This window comes from Cervus canadensis, chromosome 1 (assembly GCF_019320065.1).
Source record: "Cervus canadensis isolate Bull #8, Minnesota chromosome 1, ASM1932006v1, whole genome shotgun sequence".
Lineage (NCBI taxonomy): Eukaryota > Metazoa > Chordata > Mammalia > Artiodactyla > Cervidae > Cervus > Cervus canadensis.
In genome coordinates, this window is record NC_057386.1 from 44628453 (window position 1) to 44638926 (window position 10474).

Genomic DNA, 10474 nt, shown 5'->3' on the forward strand with positions numbered 1-10474 from the left:
GTTTAGTCGCTCAATCATGTCCAACTCTTTTGCAATCCCATAGACTGTAGCCTGTCCATAGCACTTACAGCAAGAATACTGGAGTGGGTTGCCATTTCCTTCTCCAGGGAATCTCTATGAGCCAGGGATCGAACACAAGTCTCTAGGTGGATTCTTTACCGCGGAGCCACCAGAGATGCCCCATGGTGGGTTAGGCTGAGCCTAAACTCAGGCCCCCTGACTTCCAGGGAGAAAAGCTCTAAGACGTACATACCCTGACTCAGCAGAGCAAAGGGCGAGAGCTGGGTTGGGAAAGCCTCTGCATTCAGGAAGTCTTCTGAGTACTGCTGCTGAGCCATCCCGGGTTGTCAGGGGAAGATGTAATCAGGGTGACCTCATATGTTTCACAGATTCATTAAAGCCCGTGTTCTGGGGTAAATGATTGCTTCCCCGCCAGTTCTGCTGAAAAGAAAATCAATCGCCTCCTTGTAGCTTTAGGATGGGACAGTTGGCAATTAGAAAACACTCCCCCAAGCAGGCACTGGGGAAAGGGGTCTCCTCCCATTCATTCTGTCAGTGACACCCTGGCTGGGCCTCCCGGCTTGCAGGAGGCCGGGCATGTCCTGGGCTGGGTCCAGGGACGTGGCTGAGTTCTCATTGGGTGCCCTGGGCTCTCAGTCCCTTCTCTGCTGCTGAGGCTGCATCTGGGGGCCTCCGCTCTCTTTCTCCCCACACCCCCACCACCCCCATCCCTGCCCCGTCAGCTAATGGATTTTTCTCTATACAGAGAGATTTACTAAACAACGGAACTAGGACGCATTAAGTCTGCGGGTTTGGAGGTTTGTTTTAGAGCAATTCTCGCCCGGAGAGCTGGCCGCTGAAATTAAGATGCATTCTTCTCAGCAAATATTGATTTCAACTAGAAGCAAATCCGAGAACTCACTGCTCACTGGATTTAAGTGCTGGCAGCTGCAGTTTGGACTGTGGGAGGGGTCACCAAAGGCTCCCCACCTGAGGTCTCAGAGATGAGGGTGATGAAGAACATTCAGAGTTAAGCAAGACCCAAAAACCCACCCTCAAATGTACCAAACAGATGCTAGCTTTGAGCTTCACAGTTACTCATGTTTATTACCAATGAGGAAAATTATTATCGTCCCGTATATACTGTGAGCGTACCCAATACACACAATTACATAAAAGATGAAACTCATACATACAGGCACAGTGACAGAGACAAGACTTTATGTTTTCATCCCAAACTGGAGCCCAAAGCTCCCTTTCTCCAGGAAGCTTGGCTCAGCTAACTCTGTCTTTCCTCTCCTTTTCCACCAGAATTTTTAGCAATCCAGAAATGCATGTCCATGTATTTCTTCTCTTCCCAGCATTGCTCTGCATTGCTTCCATTCCTCCAAAAAACTTCCCAGGGTCTGGGGCCACTTATATATCTTCAGCATCTCACGCAGCACCTAAGGTCTACAGTGGAAGGAGTTTGGGGCTTTTTTAGAAATGAAGTTAGTCAAGCTAAGATCTTGATCCAGCTTAGGAACCTTCTCTCTGTGGGAGGTGGGCAAAAGCCTTTCCTCTCTGGGTCTCGGTCTTCTTATTTCTGAAAAGCAGAGAAATAGGATTAGGCTAGACAGCCTTGGAGAATTTTCTCAGCTACCAAAAATAGAATGTAGCTACTGTGGTTCTTAGTTCTAGAAAATATATGCACCCCCAACCCCCAATCAACCTTCTCAATATTTGGCAGAGGTTCTTGGATGGAGTAACCTTAAAACAACCATTTCCCCTCAGTTCCTCAGACAGGGGAGCAAAATTCTTAGAATGCATGCACATTTTTTTTTAAGAGTTATGTTTTATTCGGTAGGAAGTTTTAGGAATTCAAACCCAGGAGGCAGCATCGTAAGTAACCCCTGAGAGGACCGTCCTGAGGAAGCAAGAGGGGAATAAAAACAAAAGAGGCAACAATTTTGATATAAAGACATTTGAACTCTTCACTAAAGAAAATAGAGGGATGACAATGTCTGAGAGGAAAAAAAATTTTCCCTTGACCCTTCTCTGTTCTTGTGGTTGGTCTAAGAATTAAACTGACATAAGACAGGTTAACAGGAGAAAATCAGATTTAATGATGTACATACAGGGAATCCACACATGAGAGATTCTAAAGATAGTCAGGTCAAATGGAGTATTTATGTCATTCTAGACTAAGGGAGAGGGCTGAGGGGTCTGAGACCTCAAAGGGAGGAATTCATAGGTGATTCATAGGAAGATGGAAAAAAAGCAAATATTGGTAAATAGATGTCTGCCATGCCAAGCAGAGATAATGCAACATAGAGAGGACTTTGATCAAACACACCTTGCTAAGTTTCCCCTGGTCTACCTAGCTCATATTTTTTCTATTGAGTTGACCAAAAATTCATTTGGGTTTTCCATCAGATGTTAGATGTGATGGAAAAAGAAAGCCTGAACAAACTTTTTGGCCAACCTAAAAGCTGTCTCTGGCAGCAGCTCACTTCCTGAGCCAGGCAGTTTACCTAGAGTTTTTTAGGCAGTTGAGAAGGGAAAAGTAAGTAAACAGAAAGACTTCCTGAGGCTTCTGTTTCTTTAAAGCAGTCAGTCTGAAATAATCCTTATACTAAAAAGACACATTTTGGGGTGGCCAGTTTTACTCCTCGAGAGCCAATAAGCACATACAAAGATGTTTTCTGTATCATTAGTCTTACATCACCATATACCTGCTAGCCCGGCTGTAGAATCTTTTTAAACTGATGATATGAAATGTTGGTGGCGAGCAGGCACCACAACTTTTGAACCTGTGCTCTAGAGCCTGAGAACCTCAACTACTGAAGCCCACGCGCCCTAAAGCTTGTGCTCTGCAACAAGACACCACTGCAAGGCGAAGCCACCGCAATGCGAAGCCTGCACTCCGTGACTAGAGAAAAGCCCATGCGGTAGCAAAGACCCAGCACAGCCATAAATAAGGAAATAAAATTATTTTTTTCTTAAAAAGAAATACAGGTGAGGAACGGAACTTTCATACACTGCTGATAAGAAAACAAAACGTCCAGCCACTGTGAGAAAGAATTTGGCAATTTCTTATAAAGTTAAGGGCTTCTCTGGTAGCTCAGCTGATAAAGAATCCGCCTGCAGTGCAAGAGACCCTGGTTCAATTCCTGGGTCGGGAAGATCTGCTGGAGAAGGGAACAGCTACCCATTCCAATATTCGGGCCAGGAGAAGCTCCATGAACTGTATAGTCCGTGGGGTCACAAGGGCTTATCACATGATCTAGTAATCCTAGTCCTAGGTATTTACCCAAGAAAAATGAGAACTTATATTCACACAAAAACCTGCACTTAGCATATGGAGTAGTCAAAACTTGGGAACAATCTGAATATCCTTCAATGGTGAATGGATAATATAAATGTGTTATATTCATACAATGGAATAGTACTTGACAATAAAAAAGAATACACAATCCACACATGCAACATTATCATAAATGCTTCACAGATTTGTTAAGTGAAAGAATCCTAACTCAAAAGGCTATACACTATATGCTTCCATTAATATGACTTCCTAGAAAAGGGAAAACTACAAGGATGGATAACATACCAAAGATGGTGAAGGGGAGGGAGTGTTCATGGGAAGAGGACAGCAAAGAAGAGAATTTGGTAGTGACAGAACTAGTCTGTGTCAGGATCATGGTGGTGGGTGCATGACACTAGGAATTTGTAAAAAATCCATAGAACTACAAAAGGAAAACTTCTCTGAGTATAAACTTAATAATCTTTTTTAATGAAAACAAAAACCCAAAGGGAATTGCTAACATGGCTCTTTGGACATAGCTCTGTTAAAGTGATGACATCAAATTGACACTATCAGACAGATGAATAGATAAAGAAGATGCATATATATATATACAGTGGAATACTACTCAGCCATAAAAAGGAATAAAATCATGCCATTTGCAGCAACATGGATACAACTAGAGATTATCATACTAAATGAGGTAAGTCAGAAAGAGAAAGACAAATGCCATATGATGTCACTTATATGTGGAATCTAAAACAGGAAAGGAATGAACCTTTCTATGAAACAAAAGCAGAATCACAATGTAGAGAGCAGACTGGTGGTTGCCAAGGGGGTGGGGGTGAGATGGGAGAGGGAGGGAGCAGGAAGTTGGGATTAACAGATGTAAGCTTTTATACATAGAACGGATAAACAACCAGGTCCTACTGTACAGCACAGGTAACTATATTCAATATCCTATGATAAACCACAATGGAAGAGAACATTCAAATAAAGAATGTGTATACATGTAAGGGCTTCACTGGTGGTTCAGACTGTAAAGAACCTTCGTGCAATGCAGAAGACCCAGGTTAGATCCCTGGGTTGGGAAGATCCCCTGGAGAAGGGAATAGCAATCCACTCCAGTATTCTTGCCTGGAGAATTCCATGGATAGGAGCCTAGCAGGCTATACAGTTCATAGAGTTGCAGAGAGTCAGACACACCTGAGCCACTAACACTTTTAACACACACATGTGTGACTGAATCATTTTGCTGTACAACAGAAATGAGGCAACACTGTGAATCAACGATATTTCAACTAAAAAAATAAAATAAAAATTTAAAAAACGGGTCCCATCAAACCATCAAGCTTCAGACCACCTTTTCCTCCATCCTTGTGTATCAGGGATAGAGATGGGAAATATTTCAAGGGAGCAAGGAAATGATCAAAGTTGCCTCATCTCCCTTGCAGCTTCTCTCATCCCCCCTTTATGTAATCTCTGATGGTCAGACGGAAGCAGGTGCATCTGCAGGTATGGAGAATCCTTCTGCTGGGGTAGCCCAGGCACCCTTGGGGCAGTCAGGGAAGCAGCATATATGGAGCTGGCCAAGCAGACCAGGAGGGCAAGGGGACCTCTGGGTTCCCTTCTACTTTGTCCAGCCTGAAATTCAGGCCAGACAGGCAGACAGGGGGCCAGGGCAGAAGCCCAGGTGGGTAGAAAGGAAAAATAAATCCCCTGTAAATTCCCAGAGTGAAAAAGGAGGAAAAGAAAGAGGTGAAGAAGATGCTGGGCAATGATCTCCATTTGCCATCGTGATCAGCCAGTTCCATCTTTCCACTAACTTGTTATGAGATGTTAAGCAAATAGCTGGTTGCCAGTTAAAGTGGCAACTTAATAGTTTTGCCTTACCTTCTTCATCTATAAAGATGGAAAAATAATTGTACCTAGCACAGAAGATTATTGAGTTAATATTCGATCATTCACTCAATGGATATTCATTGCTCATCTATTATGTACCTGTCACTGCCTTAGGTGCTTAGGATAGAGATGAAAAATTCCTATTTTCATGGGCTTTGCACTGTAGGGAGCAGAGACAGATAGTCACAAAGAGTGAATGTGTAATACAGTAGGTGGTGGAAGTGCTATGAAGAAATGAGGCTAGAAACTGACAAGAAGAGAGGGCTGGTTTATGCAGAATCATCGGGGAAGGGAAGACCTGCTGAGGAGATCCTATTTGTGCAGAAACCTGGAAGAAGTGAAAGGGTGGAGGGGTGGGGAGGGGAACCTTCCATGCAGAAGGAACAGCATGGGCGAAGACTCTGGGGCAGGGCTCTGCTTGTCAAAAGCCAGGGTGCCTGCAGCAAGGGGAGAAGGGTAATGAGATCTGAGAAGCAGTAAGAGACCAGGGAATGAGGGGCTTGATGACCACCGTGCATGCTTTATCTTTTATTCATAGTGAGATGAAAAGACATTGACAGCCTTTGAGGAGTAACATGATCTGACCTGTGTTTTAAAAGGATCTCTCTGGACAGCCTGTGAAAAATAGATGGAGGGCAGCAGGGGTGAAGGTCAGTTGGGAAGTCATTGCATAACCTAGAGGAGAGATGATGGTAGCTTGAACAAATGGAAACACACATATAATACCTCAAACAGAACCCAGAACAAAGAAAGTGCTCCGTCAGTGTTACCTAAAATTATTAATATTACTGCTGGTATCATCAATTTCACCATCATCATCATCATCATGGGTATGGAGTCAATAGGGACTTCCCTGGTGGTCCAGTGGTTAATATTCCCACTCCCAATGCAGGGGCAAGGTTCAAGCCTGGTCAGAGAGCTAGATCCTGCATGCTGCAACTGAGTTCACACGCTGCAGCTAAGACCTCACATGCCGAGATGAATATCAAAGATCCCACATGCTGCAACTAAGACTTGGCTGCAGCGGTTGTTATTCTCACTCTTTGTGAACCCATGGACTACATGGTTCCCTGTCCTTCACTATCTCCCGGAGTTTGCGTAAACTCACGCCCATTGAGTTGATGATACCATCCAACCATCTCTTCCTCTGTCACCCCCTTCTCCTCCTGCCCTCAGTCTTTCCCAGCGTTAGGGTCTTGATCAATAGTTAACTGACTCTTTACATCAGATGGTCAAAGTATTGGAGTATTGGCACATAGACTTGGCACAACCAAATAAATTAAAATAATTATTTAAAAAGTAGGGAGTCAGAGAGACCCTGAAACAGCCCATGGCCTCAGAGAGATTCAACACCAGACCCCTCTGAGCCCCACATGGTCCACCTGGTGAACCCAGAGCCTCAGGGTAATGGTCTTCCACTGCCTCTGTGTTTCCCTCCCAATATGTCCCCTAAGAGAAATGACAGAGCTTTTTGACACTACATTAGTTTGGAGAAGGAACCAAATGGAGAAAGTCTAGGGGCATGGATATCTAGAAGAAGGGGAAAGAAAATGAGACAAACTCAAGTCAAGAAGTGCAAGTTGGTCCTGTCTCCATGTGATCATCTCATTTCATCCTCAAAGTGTGTCCAGGAAGGGTGAGTTTATCTTCGGTTCTCAGATGAGAAAAACAGACCTTAGAAAAGCTAACTGCCCAGGATCAGTAATAGAAGGGGCATCTGACATAGGGGTGGTTGGTCTCCCAGGCACACTTGCTCCTCGGGGTATAGCTCAGCCTCCGCAGGTTGGTTGTGTCCACGCTCTGATGTAGGTCTAAGAGCCCCACTCAAGACTCAGACCACAGGTCATATTTCCATGTGCTTCTCCATCTTCAGACTCCAACCCATGGAATCAACCAGCTGTGAGATCACTCTTTCTTTTGCACCTTTGTTTACAAAGCTAAGATTTCTTCTTCTGCATTGAGGGAAACCAGTAGATCACCAACAAGTGTCATCTGTCTTGAGACTGTTGCTTTTCAAACCTAAGAATAATATGCTCTTACCTGGTAGACCTTTCCAAACTCATCTCAGGGAATGCCAGCTGTCTGTGCCAAGCAATCTGACCTCCTCGAACATTTCTGGCCTTTCTGTTCTCACCACAAAAAAAGGGGGGGGGGCCAGGAGGCGGGGAGGAAATCTCATCAAAGCTTTTTCTCCCTGTGAAACATCATGTATAACTATGTCAAAAAAAATTAAGTATCCTTGGAGGAAAGGCTAATGCTCAGCTCAAGACAGGAAAAAGTACAAGATAAGCCAGAACATCTTCATACCAGAAACAAGGAAACTATCAAACATTATCAACGATTATGGGATTTGTGTCAAAATGACTCAGGAGCCGACTTGAATAGGCTCCCACTGGTCAAAGCTGGTGCAATTTCAGCATCAATATAAGGACAATTCCCTGTATTAAAAACATATAAAAGTGCTTAAATTCATGAGTTTATAATGATACTCAAAAAATGAAATAAACTTTGTTGGTCATCTCCAAAGGATGCTAAGGAACAAGCTCATTCTTTTGAAAATTGGCAAATAAAGGGAAAGAATCAAACACTTATCCTGCCTTTGCTATACATATGGTGGCACTGGTAACCAAATATTTTATAAGAAGAAATTTATATTAATAGAACTGTTATGGTTGACAAATGAAGAGTGAATAACTGCCATATCATTTTGTAAAAACTAATGGATTATTTGATCTAAGAAAGGGCAGCCACGTGACCAAAAAGCAACTAGATATTGATACCTCCTGTTGGAAGAACACCAAATAAAATAAATCAAACCTTGACCCCAACAAGCCTCTAGACCTAACTGACTGCCAGTTTACAGGTAATCTGGGGACAAAGAAACACACAAAATGACACCATTAAGTGTTAGTCGCTCAGTCATATCTGACTCTTTGCGACCCCATGGACTGTATGTAGCCCACCAGGCTCCTCTGTCCATGGAATTCTCCAGGCAAGAGTATTGGAGTGGGTAGCTAGCTATTCCCTTCTCTGGATCTTCCCAACTGAGGGATCGAACCCAGGTCTCCTGCATTGCAGGTGGATTCTTTACCCTATGAGCCACCAGGGAAGCCCCAAACGGCACCATAGCACCCAGCAAAATCAGATCATGGAAAAGTCTACAGGGTCAAGGACACAGGGTCTTTGAAAAATAAATTCCAGAAGGAAAAAAAAGATTGGAAATGGAAACTCTAGATTAAAGGATACATGAGACTTCTCCATCAATCAAAATAAACACACCTTAGTGGAACCTGATAAAAACAAACAAAGTGTAGAAAAAACATTTGTGAGATAATCAACGAAATTTTGCTACTAATTAGATGTTTAATGAAATTAAGGAATTAACACTCACTTTGGGGTATGCACCAATTAGCTATCATTGAGTAACAAAGCACTCCAAAATTTAGTGACTTGAATCAACAGCTGTTTTATAGGCTCAAGATTTTGGCAGTCACCAGTTTGGGCAGGTATCATCTGCGATGGCTCAGACCTATCCTGCCCAGTGTAATCAGATCACTCATGGGTATGCCCTCAGCTACACCTCTGCCTCTCTCTCTGCAGGAGGCTTGTCACTTTCAAGAGGCTCAGCCTGGGCTTTAGGTGTCTCCATGTGCTGGCAAAACGTTTGCAGCAACAAGAAGTAAGGCAGCGCCATTCTCTAATGGCACAGCTGGCCTTCAAGACGGCACCAAAGACGAGAAGCTTAAGAAGTCAACCTGGAAGCTCAGTGTGGAGCTTACTCATCCAGCAGAAGATGGAAGTTTTGATTCTGGAAATTCTGAACAGTTTCTACAGGAGAAAGTTACAATGAATGGAAAGACTGGAAACCCTGGCAAGGCTGTCCACACTGAATACTTCAAGAGTAAAATCACTGCTCTTTCTGATAAACAGTTCTCTAAAAGGCATTTGACATACCTCACCAAGAAATTCCATGAAAAGAACAATCTTTGTGATTGGCTTGGTGTGGCTGCATCTGACAAGAAGACGTCCAAACTTCATTACTTACAGATTAATCAAGATAAAGATGGATCTGACTCTGAGGACTCGATGAAGCCATCCCATATAGGGATGCTAATGGGATGCTTTATTTGCTAATAAAACAAATAAAACATACAAGAGGAACTTCTTGAAGTGGACATTTACTTTAAAAGCTTTCTAATGAATAAAAAAATTACTCTGTTAAAAAAAAAGAGCATTTATCATCTAGCAATAAATATTCAATATATTTATATGTGTATAAATATATCTTTAATATGGCATATTATAATATTGCCATACAAATGATATGCTTCAAAGTAATCGAGAGTGGGTGGGCATGGAGATGAAAGAAGATTGTGATTTTATTGAGGTTGATGGATGAGTGTATGATGGGTGATTATATGATTGTCTCTACTTTTGCATGTGGCTGAAGTTTTTAATGATATCAAGTTCTCTTTTTAATGACTGGTCAACTTCCAAATTCCATTGAGTCCAATGACAGGACCCAAGGGAAAGAAGGGCACCCTCATCATTGTAGCTGCTTCCAAATATCGTGTCCTGCTTCCAAATATCGTGTCCTGGTTCCCAAGGTAAGGAGGACTGAGACGACACCAGGGGAGCTTTTCCACGCCCTCTGCTTCCTTCCCGTCTCTGGAGAGTCACGTGAAACTGAACAGCTTGAATAAGCCACATGACGGGTGAGTAGCTCGGTCAGCCCGGGCGTTCACCATACCTATGATTTTATTTATTAGCATTCACTTTTCTTCCCAGGTTATTTTTGAAACTTGGAACACGGACCTCTTCTGGATGATAAATTGCAAACTATTGTAATTATTAACATAAAGAAGAATGAGAAAATGGGGACTGGGGAGCTGTAAAGAGGGTGGGGGAAAGAGGCAGGGGCCTCCATGAACAGGAAGTTAATAGAGGAGGAGGAAGAGCAAAGGAGATGAATCACATCCAACGGGAATCAATCAACATTCACCGCATGCATAATGTGTATTGAACATTTGTCTGGATAGAAAAGGGGAAAATGTTGAAGTAAATGGGACGTTATTCGTCCTCTTAAAGTGCCCACTGCCATTTATTCACTCAAAACATGTATCGGAGTGCCTACTGCATGCCAGGCTCTGTTGGAGGGTAGATGATAATAAAAAGATGATTTAACACACTTTTCCAATTGGCATTAATGAGGGCTGTTCCAGTTGTAATAATACATTACAATTCAAATCAGCTTTAAGCAGAAACGAGAACTTACTGGCTTGTGTA

At 42.9% G+C, this 10474-nt stretch overlaps 1 protein-coding gene across 1 annotated transcript; it reads left to right on the forward strand.

Moving 5' to 3' along the window:
* The first annotated feature begins 8746 nt into the window (after nt 1-8746).
* On the forward strand, nt 8747-9322 carry LOC122432789 (60S ribosomal protein L22-like 1). Its single transcript, XM_043455357.1, has 2 exons — nt 8747-8750; nt 8859-9322. Exons 1-2 carry the CDS (start codon nt 8747-8749, stop codon nt 9320-9322), a joined length of 468 nt encoding a protein of 155 aa, XP_043311292.1.
* The last annotated feature ends 1152 nt before the right edge of the window (nt 9323-10474 follow it).